General features: G+C 38.8%; 1 protein-coding gene across 3 annotated transcripts in view; it reads right to left on the bottom strand.

Annotated features, from left to right (window-relative positions):
- IFT74 (intraflagellar transport 74) overlaps positions 1-22493 on the bottom strand; it is an 80995-nt gene that overhangs the window by 2498 nt on the left and 56004 nt on the right. For 2 of the 3 annotated variants that reach the window (XM_042449844.1, XM_042449845.1), the window contains 6 exons: positions 20456-20509; positions 17379-17476; positions 16329-16455; positions 8850-9013; positions 3731-3856; positions 607-667 (listed from right to left, as the gene is read on the bottom strand). In XM_042449844.1, the coding sequence (XP_042305778.1) occupies positions 607-667; positions 3731-3856; positions 8850-9013; positions 16329-16455; positions 17379-17476; positions 20456-20509 (630 nt within the window). Of the gene's footprint in view, positions 1-606; positions 668-3730; positions 3857-8849; positions 9014-14265; positions 14457-16328; positions 16456-17378; positions 17477-20455; positions 20510-22493 lie in introns of those variants that run through there. The other variant, XM_042449846.1, reaches the window with a different exon arrangement.

The following is a 22493-nucleotide window of genomic DNA, read 5'->3' as shown; positions in this document are numbered from 1 at the left end:
TGGCACATTTCTTCTGAGGGGATTTGCCATTGCCATCTTGAGGCTGAGAGTGTGTGACTTGCCCAAGGTCACCCAGTGGGTTTTCGTGGCTGAGTGGGGATTCGAATCCTGCTTTCCAGAGTCCCAGTCCAACGCTCAAACCACTACACCACACTGACTCTTAGTTGGAAAGTACAAGTGCATTAGTTACACTGTTTACTTATTGACTTTCGATGTTAAGAATTCTCCTATTTTGTGTACTGCATTTATTGGTTTGTTATTGGCTTTGACTATTTCCTCCATGCCTGAGTTTAGTTGGTATTTTGTAAACATACTGATCCACCATTCATACAACATAAAATAAATTCATGTCTCTATTTTGTGTATAAGAGGACCAAACTGTATCACTGAAATATCAACCTACAGCATTTCACTTGATTTGTTGAAATAGTGGCCAAAATAATATTGCCAACTGTAAAAGTCACTTCTGACAAAGTGACATTTCTAGTATTCCCCTTTCTTTACACGCTTGTATTCCAAGCAATTTTGGCAGGTCAAAGCTTTTAAAAATATATTGTGATTAGTATAGATATATGTATTTTATCCATTTTTGTTAAAAAAGGATACATTCTTTCATGACGAAATTATTTTGTTCAAGATGCTGCCACTTCCTTTCCAGATTTGTAAGCTGGAAACAAAACAATAACAGCAAAAATTAGAAAAAAATTCCCACTGACATAATAAAACAGACACAGACACACTTTGTTTTTAGCTATATTGGTTTCTACCCAACAAAATCAATCAAAGAAAGGTTATTTACAATTGTATATGCATTTACCTGGCAGCAAGTCCCACTAAATTCCATAGGACTTTCTTCTGAACATCTGATTTGTGTATGTGTGTATTGCCCTTTAACTCTCGCAGACTCCACCAGCCACTAAATTTTCTATGTATGTGTGTATGTATAGGTTGGCACAGTCAATCCTTTGAGTGCTTTTGGTTTCAACAGGAAAATGGTAGGTACATACTGACTCAGGAGAGCGTAGAAATTAAAACAATCATAAAGAGTCAAATAAAACACAAATAAGATTTGCAACTACAAAATATCAAAAGGTTGTTTGCACTGAGTATAAACAGGAAATGTATTAAGTTCAATTGTAGCAGAGTATGAAAATTATGAATTATACACAACAGAATTTTCACGAACTGATTTCTTTTGGTAGATAGCTGTTTTCTGAATATATGAGGCTTATCAAAGAACACATTTTGAGGCTATACTGGGCCCTGAACTGTACAGTAGAAACTTCCTTATTTCCATAGCAAGGTTTCCTGTCTGATGCCAGAAACTGTGATAAGAACAGGACTGCACTGAGATAACTATAAGAAAGGAGGCTAAATACTGGGACTTGGACAACACATTTCCAGCATCAACAGGAAGGTAATGCAGCTATTATATTGATGACTGCTTCCTAACAATATAATTTTCACAGTATCAATTTGTTCTCCTGATGCTGTTATTCTGCAATGAATCTTTCAAAGTAGCTCTACTGAGGCCGACATTTTATACTTTAAAAGTACAGTAATAGAACATGCAGTGTCATCTACTATAGACTCAGTTTAAAGCAACAATTTTCCAATTAGACTAAAAGCCTTTTTGAAATATACATTTTCTCCTTGTTTTTAAGAACTTTTATTGATTTGTCACCAACATTTGCTGACCAAAGGCAGATTTTCAAAACTGAGTATGCAAAGGAAGATTGCTGGTGTCCATTCGTATCAGGGCTGCATGCTGCTTGCAAGCTACCTTTTGATCACTCCTGGTTTAATGTAATGAAGAGGAAGTGAGTCTACATGTCCTTTGTGTTTTTTTAAAATAAAATTATAAATGAAAGAAAACCAGACGCTGAAGAAAAAATAAAATAAAAACAATACAGCAATATATGCCTACAATGAAATGGGACTCTAGACTTAAATACAGGATGACCCCATACCCATATCCACAACTTCAGTGTCCGTGGTTTCACTTACCCATGTCTGAAAAATATGTTCTCTCTAGGCATTTCTAGGTCCTCCACTGCAATTGTATGATCAGCATCTGGCCTCAAGCATACGACAGAATTGTTCTGGAAGACCTAGAAATACCTAGTGAAGTGTTCCCTCTCTTTTCTAGATCTCCGTATGCCTGGGCTGGATGTCATTTGTCTCATTGAAAGTAATAGAGTTCTCTATTATTTCAGGTTTCAGATATCCATGGGAGGTCTTGGAATGTAACCTCTGCAGATATGGTGTTGTTATACTGTATATACTAATGCCGACAATATTTCATTCTATAGCATTACCATGCCTCCATCCATACAACTTACACTACGTTGTATTACAATTTATACAGTATTCTGTGGCCTGATTCACACCTAATTATCTTCGTCCAACAAACCATGGCTTGTTGGTTCAGGAAGAACTCATTAACATTTGCATTCACTTCTCTCTTTACTCCTCTAACATGGAGATGAACTCAGTATTTTCTGATCAGATAAACTGAGTTTGTAGTAGTTCAAATTATAGTCTGTGTGTTCTCTAGAATCCAGGATCAAACTGTGGCTTGATATTTTAGTTTATATGGAATGCTCAAATGAATTTCCCAGCTCTGACATCACAAGGAACTGTGGGCTCTCAGAAAGGAAGTGACTAAGGGGCTGTACAGATTGCCCTGATAGGGCGGTCTGCAGCTGCCTGTTTTTGACCCACACGGAGGCTGCACCACCCAAATGGCGCAGCCTCCAGAAGGCATAAAAAGCACCCGCTTCTAGCGGTTCTTTCTGGAATGTACTCAGGGCACCATTGGTACCCTTGTGCACACTGATGATGTATACGTGACATGGAGCCATTTGGAGGCTGCATCACACATACGTCACCATGGCGGCCTCTGTCTGGACAGGGGTGAGCCATGATGGCACCAGGGGTGCGCCATAGGGTTCAGGAGTGTGTGGACGCTCCACATTCCCAGGCCCTAAAATTGGCCCCATGACAGCGCTTTTTGTCCGTCTGTATCAAGCCTAAGTTAAGATGTATGACAGAAGGAGGGAAGGAAGGAAGGAAGGAGAGAATGTGGATACACAGCTCATTCATGCTGACTATCCAACTTCTCTTGTTCCTGCTGCTAAAATATTAATATTTTGGTGGCAAATTATTAAAAGGCCTTTAAAACAAGCATTTTCAGTTTGTTCCAAAATGCTTTTAGTAATTTTTTGCTTTGGAGATCTGGCAATACAGTTTCCTATGAAACTGAGTGGTATAGTGACTGCAGGAGTGGCATGATAGGTTCTACGCTGGGGGCAAAATTGGCCTGTAATCTGCTGAAATTGCTAACCCTTGACGCAGTCTTTCACAAAATCTGGCATGGCTAATATTTTACAGTCCAATACAATGGCTATGCAAATGTCTGTGTTCCCTTTGGTCTCCTTTAAACAGAACAAAAAATGCTCTGGCTTCGACACAGACTAGTTACTTAAATTCATCTCAGTTACTCAAATGGTATTTACAAGTATTTATTGTTAGAGTAATAATATTATGGTTCTTGAGTTCATAACAGAAAAGAGGTTCATGTTTCCTCTGTCTAATTCAGTTCTGTCACAGACAGCTTTTCTTGGAAAGAAATCTATTACAAGTTTTTTGTTTACTATGGAAAACTTCACAATGCTTAAAAGTTGGAGACAGTCAATGCTCTAGGGAAAAATTGTATTTTCAAAGATACCTGTGCATGTGTCTCATTTTCATGCAGCTGTAGCTTCAGGTCTTCATATTCGCTATTCAGCTGTTCCATAATTTTCTTGCAAGCATTCCTGCGCTTTGTCAGGGTTTCTTTCTTCTCTTCCAGTTTCTTTTTGTAAGAAAATAATCAAAAAATTGGACAGTAGTCTTAAAAATGCCAAGCCTATATTCAAAATACCAGAAAAACATTTATGCTTAAATCTAAGTAAAGATATGACTGTGTACCTGAGAGACTTTGGCAAGCAGCCAAAGTATGGGTGGATATGTGTGAATCCATTTGTTTTTCAGAATGATATGATAGAAATTATTAAACTTTGGAGCTGATTTATCTTTGAGGAACTATATAATAGAAAAGTGAATGTTTAACTTTTCATATGACAGTTATTTCTTTGAGACTGAAAAATAATATCATTTATAGGAATAATTTCTCTCTTTTAATGTACAAGAGGAGTGATCAAAGTGTAGTTCTCAAGGTGTTGTTGGACAGTAACTCTCAAGATTCTACCCCACTCATTATGCTGGCTAAGACTGATGGGAGCTACAGTCCAGCAACAACAGGAGAGTAACACTTTGCTGTATATTATTATTACTATTGTTACTGTTATCATCCTCCTCCTCATCATCATCATAAACATCATCAATCTTCCACCCAAACATACTGTATACTTTCTTGTCCATTTCTTTTCCCCATGAAGGTATTTATTCAACGAATGAAAGGTACACAAATCATAAAGCAGGTTTTGCAGACAAAAGGCCTGAACAGACAGGCCAAAATAAAGTTGCTTCGTGTCACTTCGGAGGTATGCTGTTTAAATGATAATGCATCCTAAGAGGCCAGAAGCTGCGCCAAAGCAACACTCCAGTCCTAAGGATTGGAACACAGCTTTAGTGCAGCTTCTCACCTCTTAAGATGTGTATGTCATTTAAACAGCATACCTCCAAAGTGACCTGAAGCAGATTTATTTTGGCCTGTCTGTTCGGGCCCAAAGTTAGCTAAAATCAATATATAGATTATTCCAGTGTTGTAAGGAAGATATGGCAGAGAAGTAGAACAATAATGGAAAAATAAAATAAAATAAAATAAACAATTCACCATTCAGTCTTGTAAAACTATTTTAGTCATATTTATCAGTGAGTTAACACTGTGGAAAGCAGCTGAAGTGAATCTATGGTGTTCTTTGGTGCATGAAAAAGAAAAGAGCAGTGCAATCGTATCACAGCCACATATACATTCATTTTGGATCCACCGGGACAGAAGAGATAGCAACCACAAAACTGGAGAGGTGTTATGGTCAGGCGAGCACTGCAAAATTCTCCTCACTGTCAATTCTGACCATAAAGGAATGAAAGACATTGTTGGGATAACAACATAGTATAGTACCAAAGAACATTAAGGAGTAAAGTACTAAAGTAGGCTATAGCTGAATATTAAGAAAACAAAAATAATGACCACAAATGATTTATAGAACTTAAAAATGGATAAATAAATAAATAAAACTTTAATTTATATCCCGCTTTTTGTTACCACAATCAAAGCGGCGTACAACCTTTAAAAAATACAATATATACAATTTCCACCCCCCTTAAAAAAGGATTAAGCAATTCTATCCATTAAAATTACAGGCAATAAAATCTAAAAACAATAATACACCTGTCTTCACCTGTATATTTCTGTGGTGGGATCTTTACGTGGCCAGTTTCTAGTATGGGAAGGCCTGCTGGAAGAGATCTGTCTTGACAGGTTTCTTGAAGGTCTCTAGGTTGGTAATTTGATGGATCTCACCCGGCAGGCCATTCCATAAAGTGGGAGTGATCGCGGAAAAGTCCTCTGGGAGGTCGCCGTCAATCTGGTCTTTGTAGGCTGCAACAAATTCCTTCCAGAGGATCTGAGGGTACGGGGCAGATTGTACGGAAGGAGGCGATCCCTTAAATAGGTTGGGCCCAAGTCATGGAGGGCTTTAAAGGTAATGATCAACACCTTGAATTGTGCCCGGAAACTAATAGGCAGCCAGTGGAGTGATTTCAATATTGGTGTAATATGGTCACTCCTAGTTGTTCCTGTAATCAATCTGGCTGCCATATTCTTTACCAGTTGAAGTTTCCGGGCTAGACACAAGGGTAGTCCCGTGTAGAGTGCATTGCAAAAAACAAGTCTTGAGGTTACCAGTGTGTGTATTACAGTTCTGAGGTCACCCGGCTCCAGGAAAGGGCGCAGCTGATGTATCAGGTGGAGCTGAAAACAGGCACTCTTGACCATTGCATTCACCTGATTTCTCATCTGAAATGACGAGTTGAGAAACACCCCTATGCTGCGAACACAGTCCTTTGAGGGGAGCGTGAACCACTCTAGGACTGGAGGTTGCAGCCCAATACCTGGTTTGGGAGCCCCTACCATAAGTACTTCCGTTTTGTGTGGATTCAGCTTGAGCTTGTTTCCCCTCAGTCAATTACTGCTGCAAGACATTGACTGAGGGGAGAAATGCCATCTGTCATCGTTGCTGATGATCAAGACATGGAGAAGTATATTTGGGTGTCATCAGCATATTGATAACACCCCGCTCCATGTCTACTGATGATTTCTCCCAGCGGCTTCATATAGATGTTGAATAACATCAGGGACAGGATGGTGTCCTGAGGGACGCCACAATTCAGCTCTGTTTTTGAAGAGCAACTGTCCTTGAGCATCACCCTCTGGAATCTACCTGAGAGGGAGGAACGGGATCACTGCAAATCAGTGCCTCCAATTCCTAGCTCTCTCCAGCGTTCCAAAAGGATGCCATGGTCTATTGTGTCAAATGCCGCTGAAAGGTCTAATAGTACTAGTAGGGTCACGCTTCCTCTGTCGATGCTTAGATGGAGGTCATCAGTTAAGGTGACCATGGCAGTCTCCACCCCATATCCCGTCTTGAAGCCAGTTTGAAATGGATCTAGAAAATTGGCTTCATCCAAGACCACTTGGAGCTGAAGAGCGACAGCCCTCTCAATCACCTTACTCAAAAATGGCAGATGGGAAACAGGCCTATAATTTTTCATGTCCAGGGGGTCCAGAGAAGGTCTTTTTCAGAAGCGGTCTAACAACCTCTTCCTTTAAGGCAGATGGTACATAACCTTCCCTAAGGGATGCATTGATGACATGCATGGCCAGCCATGATGGGTAGGGGTCGAGAGGGCATGTCATCTTCCTCACCTTTCCAATGATCTTGTCCACGTCATCAATACTCACAAGTTCAAATTGATCCAGTCTAGTCTCGTAAACAGATTGACTGGACACCTCATCAGTTGATTCAGCTTTGCCTCTGGAATGACAAAAATTTCGCTCTTCACGTGTGATAATTAATCACGTGAAATGGCTTGGATTCGAATTGAATCTACTTCCCCTTTCCTTTGGAATGGCTTTGGATTGGAGTTCCAGTGTTCATGTGTGATAAGGTCCATAGTCACCAACAATACCCATTTGAGACTTTAGAAAATACTTCCAATTTCATGGGGGTTAAATGCTACTGATTTAATTTTAAACAATTCCCTTTGATAAATGGGGACAGAGGTTTCATTGGTTCCTTTAATCACACATTTTTTTCCAGTCATAATCTGGAGTGGTTGTATCGAAATCTCTTTTCCAGATTAATTTTATTCCTATATTACTAGGTTTAAGGTGACACACCAGGATGAGGGAGGACTAAGTGGCCGCATGGCACAAGTGTATATAAGGGTGGAGCCTCATTGTACAATGTGGGTTGATGGTGTTGTGGTGTTATGCAAGTAGCTTTGTTGGAGAAGACAAGCTTGTACATAGAGCAACTGAAGATTAAAGAGCCTCATTATGAGACATCTGCCTTGAGTCTCCTTTATCAGCGTCTAGAGGAAGAGAGGAATTTCTCTTGCATGCAGACAGCTTCTCATCGCTTCTCAGGTAGCCATTCTGGTGTCAAGTTTCAGCGTGATCCTAAGCACACTGCGCTACCACGCTAACAATGGCAACCCTAGAGGAAGTAGACTTATGTCTACGAAAACCCATGCTGCCAACTTCTTAATTAGTCTCAAAGGTGCTACAAGATCTCTCTATGTACTTATTTAGAAGTAATCACCATTATTTCAATAGAGTTTACTTACAAGGATGTTGGTAAGTTTTATTCTTTTTTCTAGGTCTAAGAAATTTGTTAAAAGGTGAAATGCCACAGTGCAATAGACCCTCTCTCTCTTTCCTGTTGCAGCCCTTGAGGATTCCTGAATACCAGTTCTGGACCAGGTTTTGGGAGTGTATGGGAGGCCTCTCCTGGGAAGGAGAGGTCACTCACCTCCCATTTGTAATGGATTCCATTTTTCCACTAGAGAAGTTCCAACACTGAATACTGTTCAATAGTTTTGCAATTATAAAGGAAATTTTAAAAGTTACTTTTCATAGAATCATCGAGTTGGAAGAGAACACAATGGCCATTCAGTCCAACCCCTTGCCACAAAGGAATACACAAAGTACTCCCACGTGCCATTCAGTCTCTGTTTAAAACCACCAAAAGAAGGAGACTCCACCGTTCTCTGAGGCAGTGTACTCCACTGTCAAACAGCTTTGATTGTCAGGAAGCTCTACCAATGTTAAGGGGGGGGGGGAGAATCTCTTTTCCTGTAGCTTGAATCCACTTTCTTAGCTGCCACATCACATTGCTGACTCATGTTTTTTTATGACATCTTTTCATCTTTTTAGTTTTAGACATATAATAGTTCAAAAGCTGATTTTCTTTAACACACACCCTTTTTCAATAATTAAGTGTATTTCCACCCAATCAAAAAAGCTATGTGGGAACTGCTTCTTCTTGGTGCCATGTTGCAAGGTATATTAATATGACAGCAATGTTATTGGGACTGAACACATGGATATTTTGTAGAGATAACAGCTCTAAACATGTGTCATAGTTCAATGTTATGCATGTCCACTTAGATATGAGGCTTGGTGAGTTCAATGGACCCTATACTCAGGAAAGTGTATATAGAATTGTAGCTTCAGTATGGGCAGCAAGTTCAACACAGCATGCATCACATGTTTCAGTCTGAAGATTCAAATACCACAGTTTCAGGCAAGTGTCACAAGTGTTTCTGACTTTACCTACCTTCTTTTTTTCTTCTCCTGCTGCTTTCAGAGCTGGCAGATTATTGTATAATTCTAAATCCTTGGTCATTTGTTCATTTTTTTCTTTGAGGGAAGAGAGTTCATCCATCATCTTGCCTTCCAATAGACCCATTTTTTGGAGATCCATTCGAAGACGCTGACAGTCTATAATGTAGGAAAGTGGCTAATAAGCAGTGCTGATATACAGAGGAATTCATTTTGTAGCACAGAGAAAACTGAATCACAAAAGTTATTTATTCAAAGGGACAACAACTACCTCCTGCTTGGTTTATTCATCTTGGCCATGGTCCAGTAAAGCTCTTAAGTCTGTTCTTATCTTTTACATACAAATATCCATTATCTGATGAACTGGTAGTGGCTAAGACGAGTGTTGACATATTTTATTACTCACAATACAAACTGCCAAACAGAAATTAACACTGTTGCTCTTAGTTAATATTTATTAATAAAATAGTATGTAAATGGTCTCACGGTTCTCTTTAGTTTAAGGTATACACATATATTGTAAACTAGGCAAAGCTTCCTTTGATTGTAATACCTATACCATTAGTCTTGTTTTGTCTAGGGACCACTGTGGTTGTGCAGCTAATATGGGACAAGAATAGCACACTTTACTACATTAAATTGGACTATCCTTTCAAGAGAACCTGATCCCTTTTGCAGATGTTTGACCCAAAGTAAAGTAGCAGATTGCCATCAAACTAACCCGCCCTAATTCTGGGACAATCTACAAGCTGCAACTTGTGTTGCCAAGGTTTTTTTTTTTTTTTAAGGGTTTGCTTATTACATTAACATCCATCTATCCCATGAGGTTTCCAGTTTTTACACTTGCCCAGTTCAGAAATTCTGGATCATCAAACACTCCTTGGTTCCAATGTGTGGCCCTTGCCTGAGAATTTAAGCCAAAACCACTTGCACAACACAATGGATACCATTTCACAGGATATGCAAATTTCTAGGCTTAAACAAAATGATTTACACATTACAAAAATCAAGCATGTAGGTCACAAGGTTTTATATATAAGTCTTTATGTGAATGTGATGCACAATATGTAGATATCAGGCGATCATGCTGGAGGCGGGAAGGGTCTTGTTAGCATGGTCCCATCCCCATGGGTTAGGTAGAAAAAATAGATTAAGGCTACAGCATCAAACAACTTGTCTCCCTAATTAGTTCTAGATATGGCTTTATTCCAGATCTGAAATAATATCAACTCAAATAATTTATCTGGGGACATTTGGTTCATGATTCTGCTCATCTAGTATAGGCCAAGGAGATTGGCTGAACAAACAAATTTAAAAAATGCGCAGCTGCATTTTTATTGAAATTGTCTGACATCCCTAACAGTAAATTGTCATTGTAACTGCACTTAATTTCACTATGCCTCCTGCTCCTTGGTTTATCAACTTCTTAGGTATATATACAGCTTAATTGTACTTGTGTAATGCTGAGATCTAAAAATGGGAGATGGCAAGGAAATGATTAAAGAGCCCTGGTGGCGCAGTGATTAAATGCCTGTATTGCTGCCACTCACTCACAATCTATACGGTTGCGAGTTCAATACCAGTGAAAGGGCTCAAGCTTGACTCAGGCTTGCATCCCTCTGAGATAGCTAAAATGAGTACCCAGTTTGTTGGAGGAAATTAGCTTACACTTTGTAAACTGCTTAGGGAGTGCTTAAGTGCACTGATAAGCGGTATAGAAATGTACTTGCTATTGCTTTGCTATTTAGAAAGTATGTCTTTGAAGATATACCGTATTAATATTAACTGCTCTGGTCTGGGGCAGTTAGATTTTAAGAACTCAGGATATGTAGCAGAACAGGGTTTTGTTTTCTTTCCAATTATTTAACTAGATTTCACAAGGCACTTGAGTTACTTGATACAAACTATCCTATGAAGGAGTGTTCTGGTAAATAACACTTACAATATGTCAATTAGAGGAATGTTCCTTAAAAGAGATTTTTGGTGGTATCTGATTTCCTAGCTGCTGGGAACAAATTTATTGGGATGTAATGAGTGGTGTCTGATGTGTAGTCAAATGTAATACTCCAGAAACACAGAGAGGTTCTGGGATGAAAACAAGTTTGAGTTTTAACTGATGAATGAAATAAATCATAATTCAAATCTAGAAACCATTGTGCCTATATGGTACTAGCTGCCACAAAACAATTTCAACAGGATAACACATGAATAATTCCATTGTTGGGTGCCTCACCCTATTGTGATCCCAGCCCCAGGGTCATTGACTGCCAGTCCCTGGCAGGTTTCCAGGAAAGAAAGAAACATCTGTAGCCAATGGGCACAAATATAGTGCCTTTCTCTACTGGTCCTCTACATCAGATCACTTGAGATGCCCTGGTCTATTGGTAGAAATACTCAACATGCTCATCCTGTTGAGGTGAAGACCTACCTGTTCACATAGGCATTTAAGGAACTGCTATAAGGACATGCTGGAATGTTGCACCATTTTAAAAAATTGATAGTTTTATATATATATATGGTTTTATAGTTTTAAAATGTGTTTTATTCTTTTAATAACTATCTATTTTAATACTGTATCTATGTTTTTAATTGTACTGTTTTTAATGCTGTGAAGCCGCTCTGAGTCCTAGTTCTGGGAAAAGAGCAGGATACAAATAACAACAACAACAACAACCTGTTGATCCTATGTGTATTCTTCAGTTCTCCTTGGGGGTTAGAATTAAACCAGAAATTTCTGAACCAGGGCCTAAGGGAAAATTTCATCCCCACATGAGGAACATTTTTAGATATCATTTTGAAGTTAGACAAAAACAACAACAGGGTCAACAGACCAAAGTCCTGAAGAAAAAAACGTAAGAGGAGAACATTCTATCTTACTATTCTTTTAGAAACAGAAAGAAGTAGTTAAATATCTTAAGACAAAGGGCTGGCGTGGGGCTGGGTGGGTGTTTACACACCCACCTGTCCCCCTGCCATGGAACTGCTCCATCCATTTGGCGTGTGGTCTACCTTGCTTTCTACTACCCCCTACCTTTCCAAGCATTCGTGTTTTTTTCAAGTGAATCATGCCTTCTCAAAATCTGGACAAAATACAACAGTCTCAGTTTTGTCATCTTGGCTTCCAGGGGGATTTCTGGTTTGATGTATTCAAGGACCCATTTGTTTGTCTCTTCTGCTGTTCATGGTATCCTCAGTACTCTTCTGTACCACCACATCTCAAATGAGTTGATTCTTTTCCTATCTGCTTTCTCCACTGTCCAGCTGTCAGATCCATACATGGTGTTGGGCTACTATGGCTTAGACGATTCTAACTTTAGTGCTCAGTTATATGATTTAACTTTTAAAGATATTCTCTAGTTCTTTCATAGTCGCCCTTCCCATTCTGAGTCTTCTTCATATTTCTTGGCTGCAGTCAGCGTTCTGATCATGTTTGATCCTAGGTATGGGAACTTTTTAACTATTTCAATTTCTTCATTGTCTAGGTTGAATTTATATATTTTTTTCTGTGGTCATTATTTTTGTTTTCTTTATGTTCAGTATTAAGCCTGCTTTTGCATTTTCACCTTTAACCTTATTTAGTAATTGTTCCAAGTCAGTGACATTTTCCGCTACTAGTATGGTGTCATTTGCATATCTTCCTATTTTCACCCTTCCTTCTTCCGAGTCTAAACTTGCTATTCTTATGACATTTTCTGCATACCAGTTGAACAACAGGGTGATATAATGCATCCTTGCCTGACTCCTTTGCCAATGGGAACCATTCTGTTTCTCCATATTCTGTTCTAACAGTAGCTTGTTGTCCTGAGTACAGATTTCTCATAGGGATTATCAGGTGTAGTGGCACTCTCATGTCTTCTATATATACTTGTCCATAAATCAAGACATTTTAATCAAAAAAATGACCCCCAAAACCTGGATCAACTTATCCACAGGTCAATGTAAGTACTCTTATATATACTACTACTACTACAGTGCACCCCCGTCATATGCAGGTGTGCTTTATGTGGCTTATGTTGAAGCCGTGCGCTGGAAGAAGCACAGGGGAATGGGCAGTAATGAAAACAGTGGGGATGGAAATGGGCTCACCCAGAGAGGGGTCTAAGTTAGAGCATCTTGCCTAAGGTTGTCCCAAAGGCTTGCGTAGACAGAAGGAGCTATAGTTCAATGATTGATAAGTTACAGGTTCAACCCATAGGATACTAAGTGAAAGCCTGGATCCCTCACCATCACCTGAAAACAGAGAGAGCTGAGGCCAGATAATGTAGGTACATCTGTATAGTGTAATGTAGTGTAAACACTATTGAGGAAGACAGAACAATGGTATAATTTGATATAAATAACAGTCTGAAGAAGGTAAAGATTATATTCAACCAACTACCATCTTAAAGTGTGGAGGGGGGGAAGGGAGAGAAAAAGGTGTTTTTTTTAAAAACCCTTAACAACCCTTCTCTCTCTGGGAAGAGACAGGAAGAGGATGCAGCCCAGTTCCTTCTGATATGCCACCAAGTCACAGCCTTCAGCAAGCAATGTATACACAGTAGCAATTTCTGAGACAAAACTGCTTTGTGCTTTGACCCAGGGAAATGTTAGTGGGAAATGCTGCCATCAGCAAATGTGTTTACTCACATGAATTTCCTTTTGTGGAGAGGAGGGGTGCCTCTACAATTATCTTTACCCAAACTGTGAGCTTGCAGCCCCTGAAAAAACCCTCTGAGAAGGCAAGATTGTGATACAGTGGGAATGGGTATATCATGGTCCACATGGCCTGCAGGACCAAATTAGAATTTAGGCTCCCAACACCATTTTTGTTAAGAAAGAAGACATAGATGTGCTCCTCATATTCACTGTTATTCTTGTTGCTGTGTGCCTTCAAGTAATTTCCAACTTATGGCAACCCTAATCATGGGGTTTTCTTAGCAGGTTCCTTCAGTGGAGGGTTGCCATTGCTCTCTTCAGGCTGAGAGACTTACCCAGGATCATCCAGCAGATTTCATGGCCGAGTGGGGATTTGAACCCTGTTCTCCAGAGCCATGGTCCAATGCTCAAACTACTACACCATGCTGACCCCTCATTTTTACAGAAATACTATTCAGTAGTATGATTACATTTCCAATGAAGTATTTTTAATGTTCCCAGTGCTATCAATTCATTATTTAAAGGCTTTGGGGTTTATTTGTTTAATTAGATTTATTTGTTTCGACTTGTTCTCCATGTGGATACACAAAGATGCTGAATTATATTTATAGTAACTGCTTATATGCAGTTCTTAGTTGGTAGTTATTGCTTCATTTCTATTTTCTTCTCTGTTTTAGATGGTTAAAATAAGGCTTTGCAGTTGCAGGATAAATTTGATGGCAGCAGATTCTACAACACGACAGTGAAAGTGGCAGATAAAAAAAATCAAGAGTCATATTTTTCAGTGAACAATTTCAAGGTTAATTTTATGGTTCTGGTGGAAGAATAATGGTTTCAGTTCAGCTTTGTGCTCAAGCAGAGTTGTGCTGGCAGTGGAGGAACCAGGTGACACAGCTTAACTTTTTTCTTCCAGCAGTGTCCTTTGTCACCTCCTATGCTATTCTGGAGGTCTGGGAACACTCCAAAACTGTATGAGTGACAGAAGGTGTTACAGGAAATGTTAGAGGTAGGAAACGTTGCATGTCTTCTGCTTTAACTTTTGCACTAGAAGTTTTTAGTTGCATCATGGTTTTAAATAGTTGCATTACTGCCTTAGATCCCAAGAAGCAACCAAAATATTATTCCATAATTGAATGTATGTGACATGACATCTCTTCTGTTCCTACAATAACATGCTGGTGCAGCCCACTGGGGGCATGCGACAATGAAATTTGCCCCCTTGCCACAGTTATCTCCCCTACTGCAGAATGAGAGTTAGTTTGCATAGTCTATGTGCCTTACAACATTTTTTTGGTACTTAATTATTTGTAGAGGACTTTATAATGACTTGTAACTGAAACAAAAAGTATACATCTGAAAACTTGTATATTGAAAAAGGGAAATCAGCTGTAGAAGAATAATACTGGTCTAAACAGTTAAAAAGAAAAGAACAAGCACGGTCCTATTCATATAAACAAATTACTGATCATGAACACTTTAAACATTTCAGGAGTATAACTAAACCAGGAAGGATGAGAAAAGTGAAACAATATAAATCCTAGTATACTATGTAAGCCTCTCTAGAATTTGTGCATGGTCTAAGAAGAAATCTGAGCACTACTGCTCTGCTTCAGCTCTCTTTTCTTATTGTCTGGTCTGCAGAGCAAAGGTGACAGTGGATACAGTGGGACAATTAGTATTGTCAAATGTGGGTCTATTTGGCTGCCAAAAGGCCATATTGAAAGGGTATCTTCAGACAAAAAGACAAAGACTCAGACAAAAGTAATGAGCCCTGGAGGACCAGGCAGAAGACATATTGACTCTCCTCTGGATCTTTTCTGGGTTTTCAGCTTCCTCTGGAATCTGTACATATAGCTTCTTTGGCTAGTACTCCTTGTTCTAATACATCTCCTCCTAAAACTAGACACTTGTGAGAAATAAGCATATTGATATTCAAGTCCAATACTCTGTTTGACTCTTTCCAGCAGTGCCACATAAATGCTGAAGATGACTCGGATAAAACAGAAACCCTGCAGCACTTCACAAGACAAGGGTAGGACAGAAATTGCCTTCTGAAGCCATATAAAAATGACTGGCATCACTGTAGTACAGAGCCACCTAAGCTCAGGCCAGATAGTTGAGAAAAAAGAATACCATGTCTATTATATCAGAGCTTGGAAAAGTATTTTTTTAATGGAGGGGTGTAATGTAAAAAAAATGAACTGTTCCAAGCTCTGGAAGACACCAAGAAATTTATTATCCCATTAATTCTGCTGTCATCATCCAATCATTAATAGTAATTCATCTAGCATGACAATTAAAGCTGTTTCCATTCCAAATCCAGGGGAGAACCAGGACTGGAAGAGGTGAAAACACTTAGTTTCCCCACAAATCAAAAGGAAGATAGACCACCACCTTTTCCAATAGTGTATCCAAAAACGGCAGATTAAAAACTAGACAGCTGTTTCCCAAGGTATGAAGAACTAATGTTGGTTTCTTTAGTACTGTTTCTTTACAGTTAGCCGGACCAAATCCTCTCTCAAGAGACTTACTACCTCATAGAACCAGGCCTTCAGACCTATTCTGGAAGCTTCACAAATCAGGTCTGTTCATCTCAGGATTTAGGGAATTCTCTCTCAAACCTGTTTCCCTTTGTTATCCTTTAAGAACTAGAAATATCTCATATTGTTTTTGTTTTTTGTAATTTCAAATGATATATATGGTATTCTAACACTTTTTAATCTGAAATTATTATTTTTATCTTATTTATCTTGTTTGTGAATGTTATTTTATTACATATTATTCTTATAAACTGCCAGACAGAATTTTATAAATAATACAGCTCGCAAGTCTGCCTTACCTGAATCCAGGTTTTTAGCTGTGCTCTGTGATTTCTGCATTTCACTTGATTTGAAGGTGAGGTCTTCCTGCATGAGCTTCAGCTCCTGATTTGTTACAGAAGATATCTGTTTCATACGATTTACATTCTGTGCAATGAAAAAAGAAGAACAAAACACGACACCTTCAGAATATACAGATATGGATGGTATATGAACACTCAGAAGTTGGAGTTTCCGTACTACTTAATTCAACTGCAAGAATCCCATTAGGAAATTTGAGATTATGTGTCAAAGGGAGGATTGATGTAATCTTTTTAGATCTTTGTTTTATCTACTTAACAGGTGGGAGACAGGACAAAAGTGAAGAAAATGTTACAAGGCCTCTGTCATTTGAGATAGTGCAACTGAGGACAAATATTTGTTCCCAATAAAGCTACCCCAAGTAATATTTATGAAATTGAGTTAAGTGGTATATTGTCACCAATATTTATGAAATTGAGTTAACTAGGATTAATCTGTAACTAAGATCTGAAACTATGATTTGAAGTAGGCTATAGTTCATGGGATAAGCCAGAAGGGGGGATTTGTTTCAGGGAGAAGGTCCATGTGAGGTTAAGGAGCATGCATTTTTAAGGCTGACTCTTCATTTGTTAACTGCCATTAACAGGAAACCTGCATTATCTCTACACTGCCTCAAAGAATAAAGGGGATTGTGGAATGCACTTTGCACAATCTCTGTGAAAGCAGGGAGAACCCTACATCATGCTTTTTCACATCTTGTGGCTGAACCACTGTAAGCTTCAGTTTGATTTTCTTTCTGAAGAAAAATAGAAAAATAACAAAGAACCTAAATATAATGTCAGCAAATGGCTTTCTTATTCATAAGATAAATATAACTGCAGCTGATATCTTTTCAAATCTATTTAAAATTAAGTAGTAATTGCATATATTTTTTTTATTAAAAAAGGATTAAGAACTTCATCCACATTTAATGAACTGTAAATCACACTGAATTCAGTGGGGCTTACTTTTCTGTAAATGTGCATAGGTCTGGAGCCAAAGCCACTTACCCTGCTTGAGTGCTCCAAAAGTGCCACAATATTGGCCTCTATCTGTGTTTTCCGTTCCAGTTCCTGGTTCTTCGTCTCTTCAAAAGATTCAAGAAAGTCTAAAGATTGAAAAACAAGATAAGAGAGGCTGCTGTTTATAAAAGGAACAGCAGACAAATCCTGAAATGTTACTTAATAGCTGTAGGCATTTTGTATTAAAAAGCAAACTTAGCAAAAATATAAACAAACAACTAAAAGCAATTTAAATAGAACAGAAGAGACCATTAGGAAGACAAATGTGTATGAAAATCTAGAAAGGGAGCCAGTGTTTGTTGCATCTAATTGGCCTTTTAGTATCTGTATAGTGATCCAGCAATGGTAGCGTATACATCAATACACATGAAGAGCCACATATATGGGAAAGCTCTCATTTTCTTTTATAACTGAGACTATGGGTGGTGAAACAATGGGACCTCCAAGTGCTATACTACAACTCCTATCATCCTTGACCAGTGGCTATGCAGTCAAGGGGGGTGGGAACTTGTGGATCTGTAACATTCTCCTCAACTCGGAATTAGGAAAATTTTGGGACTTACATTAAAGCTCCTGTGACTAGCTATGCAATTGAGGATTGCATGTAAATACATCTGAACAGTATTTTACATTATATAACATGCAACTAGAATCTTGGATCGGTTTCCTTTTTTTATTTAAGTAGTTAACCTTGTATACAAATTTCACCATGTCTTCAAGTTGCTCATATCAACACTCTTAAGGCATATCCGAAACATTTGGAGGTACAACTAGAGAAGATAGCTGTGTGTCCCTAATACAGAAATAACAGAACAAAAAACTAGAAAGCACATATTCACAGTGGAAGAGATAAAGGAAACAAGATCCCATGTGCTGTTGATAGTCCACAAACTTTATTATCTTAATTAATTATTATCTGGTCACAAATTGGCCTTCTTCAGGGACTATTGTAAAATAAATAAAAATACATTCATTATAGTTGTGGTATTGGGACAACACACAAATCATCTCCAAATGTAATTTGTTAAAAATCAAATACCATCTATTATCCATATTATCATATACATACCTATTACAAGACATTTCAGGAGTTGCATTCTGCATGCTCTACATAGTGGCCGCTCTGAGTATTAGAAGGAAGGACTACTAGGACTACCAATGAGTTCATATTTATGGATTTCTGAAGTAACATTATTGAAGAGAACCAAAGAGAAGATACATGATGCAATCTGTTCATAAGGTTACTCAGCTCTGTCCTATCTAGCTGACGTATTATTGAAAAAGGAATTCCTGCAGGTCTGGGTTGGCGTGTGGAAACAACCCATTATTAGTGGATTGTTCCTCCATGCCATCCCATGAATGCATTTTTATTCATTTTACAAAAGCCCCTGAAGAAGGCCAATTTGTGACAAGGCCAAAATGCATTGGGCTTTTTAAACTGGACTGTTTCCTAATACAGAAGTAAACAGGGAAAATCTGGATCACAGTTGCATAAGAATCAGAAATGAATATTTAAGAGCCTGCATATTCATGGTAACTCCTAAGTCAAAAGAGCTCTGGCATAATACATGGGATGCCTTTGTTAGTCAAAATGCTAGGTCCCAAGAGGGCACCCACAATCAATATACAAATAGAGAAAATCAATTAACTCAAATGAAGGCTGCGAGAGGGCTTCAGGGAACTAAAAAGCAGGAGTCAGACCTATACAGAATGGTTCTGAAAAGCTGAACTCCAGAATGCACATTCCAAATGTAGGTTTATTTAAAATAGCAAAAGTTAAATCAGTTTCCAAATAAAACTCAACAAGAACTAATGATATAAAGGTGGTAGCTGATAGCAATTTAGAGGGTATAGCAGAGGGCAATACTTCACCAGATTCAGGAATGGAGCTTTAAGCAGGGGACATGGTGAATGAATCTGGCTTAGCACACAGCCTGGGACCAGGGTTGGCCTGCATGCCAAGGAGTCAAGGGAGAAATGGACAGAGTGACTGTCTGAACTCAACTGAGACAGAATTGGAATTGTCCAAGTGGGCACACATAATGGGCAAAATCTATCCCAGGGCAATTTCAGAACTTAAATGGATTTTCCAGGTGAGAGGCTGAGAATGGAAGTTGAGAATTGCCTGGCCATCCACGCAGATGTCTCTCAGCTGGATGGCCATCTGTTGGGGTTGCTTTGATTGTGATTTCCTGCATGGCAGGGGGGTTGGACTGGATGGCTCTTGTGGTCTCTTCCAATTCTACAATTCTATGATTCTAACAAAGGCATATCAATCCTGAGGGGAGATACTTTTGAATTTCTGTTTATTTGCGAACACCGATATTGCATGCATAATTATTCCCATCGCTGAAGGTCTTATGCACGTTTTAGTCACTGGCAGATTCCTCTGAGCTTCAAGCTAAGCACTCCCATGCTGAGCCTATAGGAATTCTTTATATGCTTAAGCAGGTTCCTCCACACTGCGTTGCCCTCTGACAGCCCCTTTAATATTAACTTTGTATCAAATGGAGAGACCCTGCACGGAGGGGTGATCTTTAAGTTAACACTTTCCTTATCTGATCTTCGTCAGAGATTTTTTTTCAACAGTTATACCCTATGTATATATGTACTCTTACATGGATACTAAACTGTGCTTTTCAGTCTTTTCAAGTGTTTTACTTTCCTTTATATCCAGTATTTCTGAATACATGATGAAGGTTTTTTTTATTTACTTTCAGTTTCCCACAATTGTGCTGTTTTAAAACTATGAAGCTAACAGGTAGGAAGGGTGCACTGGCTGGCAATTCAAAGGCCTCATGTAACATGCTGTTTTCACGTTATGCTTAACTGCAAAGTTGTTCTCCACTTCACATAAAGTGGTTTAACTAAGATTAGCAATCATATCATGCAACTGAGGCTACAATTCTATACCCATTTAAGTATAGGTAAGCCCCATGGAATTCAACAGGGCTGGCCCCTGAGTTGGATAGAGCTGTTCAAGTTAACTGAATGTTGTTTGCCTAAAGACACTTGCACTTCGATACTATATACATACGACAGTACATATTTATGCAAATACTTACTGTCCATGCTTTCCTCTCTCTTCTTCAGCTCCTTGTATTTCAGATTCTTCTCTCCTACAGAAAAAAAAATCATTTAAAATTAAGAGTTAATAAAGTCAATTATTTTTAAAACAGCAAATCAGAACAACTTACAGGAGGTTGCACATTACTTTATTTCAATCCTGCAGCTTAAAGATGAGCAAAAATCCAAGTGACTATAACCGAAACTGTCTTCTTTTAGAGTTAATGTACATTCCTTTGTTGCAGTGTGCCTTCAATTCATTTTTGATTTGTAGATACCTAAGGCAAGCTTATCACAGGATTTTCTTGGCAAGATTTGTTCACAAGAAGTTTGCCACTGTGTTCCTCTGAGGCTGAGAGAGTGTGATTTGCCCAGGGTCACTCAGCCGATTTCCTTGGCTGAATGGGGATTCAAACCCTGGTCTCCAGAATCCCAAGAGCCAGCATAGTATAGTGGTTTGAGCATTGGACTATGACTGGAGAGCAGGGCTCAAATCCCTGCTGGGCCATGAAAACCCATTGGGTGACTCTGGGCAAATCACAGTTTCTCCGTCTCAGAGGATGGCAATGGTAAACTCCCTCTGAAGAAACCTGCCAAGAAAACCTGTGATAAATTTGATTTAGGGTCACTGTAAGTCGCAAATGGCTTGAAGGTAAACACCACCACCACCACTTCAGAGTCCGAATCCAATGCTCAAACCACTACACCATGCTCACGCTATCCATATATATTTCTTACACGTCCAAAAATTGGATGTAATAGATTAGTATTTTAACATTTGTGCCAAGTATATATACATGTGTGTTAAGAGACCCCAGGAAAAGCAGGGATTTGACATTGGGTGATGCAGTGTGTGTGTATACGTACATGAGATCAGCAAGGATTTGACATTATCAGACATAAGGTATGTATATGGGAAAAATCAACACTGATTTGATATCAGGAGCTGTAATGTATGTGCATGTATGAAATTAGCAAAAATTAGGTGGTAAAATTTGTGTGAATTTTACCTGCCCATGTGCGATTTTCCCTTATCCTCTTTTGCTACTTGTATTGTATCTCAAGCATTTCCTGACAGTTTCCTGGGCAGAAAGAGGTGGCAAATTCTTGTACATGCCATTTGATTGTATGCCTTAGGAACTTTAGCAGTGTGAACTGCCCAAAATTTCTGTGCTCTTTAGAGCTTGTGGAACTGAGTGATATTCAAGTGAAGACAACCTCCAAGTTTTATTTTGTATGTAAGCAAATATTCACAGCTTCAGTTCAGGGGATACTTTATATTATTTCTGCTTATGATGATGATTTACTTATCTATATGAACTGAGTTTATATGCCTAGACCATAAAATGTGCTCCTTAGGAGGCTCACATAATTTCTGATTGTGATCAGCTAGGTTGAAACCAGAAATTTAAGCCAAAAGCAAAAAATGAAGTTCATGTCTGACTGTATAAGAAGTGGGAAGAGTAAGGGGAAAAACTGAAAGGATATGTTAAATATAGCGTCAAGAATCCCACCCTCTCCTTTCCCCTCAGTCTTATATCGACATCCCCTTTGCCTTCCTTCATGTCTATAACATACAAATTATAAACATGACATTGGCCCCAAGGGACCATCATTTTCCTTGAACTTCCTTGCAGCTGCAGTCTTGTTCCTGTCTGACTCTCCCTTTCATGAGATAGGAAAGCTTTGCTATATGGCATTCAGAAACTCCACTTTGAAGAAATCCACAATATATGCCAGTTGGAATTAGGCTTTAGAGTTTATTTTATGTTTTTTAAAACAACAACAATACACTAGGCTGGTCATTGGCAATTAGAGTCAGAATCTATAGTTCAGATTGAATTGACCAAATGGAACTCAGAACAGAAGGGGCTGGGAGAATTACGTTCATCGCACGACTAGGCTGGGAAGGGGCTAAGCCACCCAGAAATGATCAGGCAAAACTGGACAGACTGCCAAGTCTCCTATCTAACATAGAGCCCGTACGACAGGCCAAAATAAAGCTGCTTCGGGTCACTTTGGAAGTATGCTGTTTAA

The sequence above is a fragment of the Sceloporus undulatus genome, chromosome 2 (assembly GCF_019175285.1).
Source record: "Sceloporus undulatus isolate JIND9_A2432 ecotype Alabama chromosome 2, SceUnd_v1.1, whole genome shotgun sequence".
NCBI lineage: Eukaryota > Metazoa > Chordata > Lepidosauria > Squamata > Phrynosomatidae > Sceloporus > Sceloporus undulatus.
The sequence above is the reverse complement of the archived record's forward strand: the minus strand, read 5'-3'. Positions and strand labels throughout refer to the sequence as shown.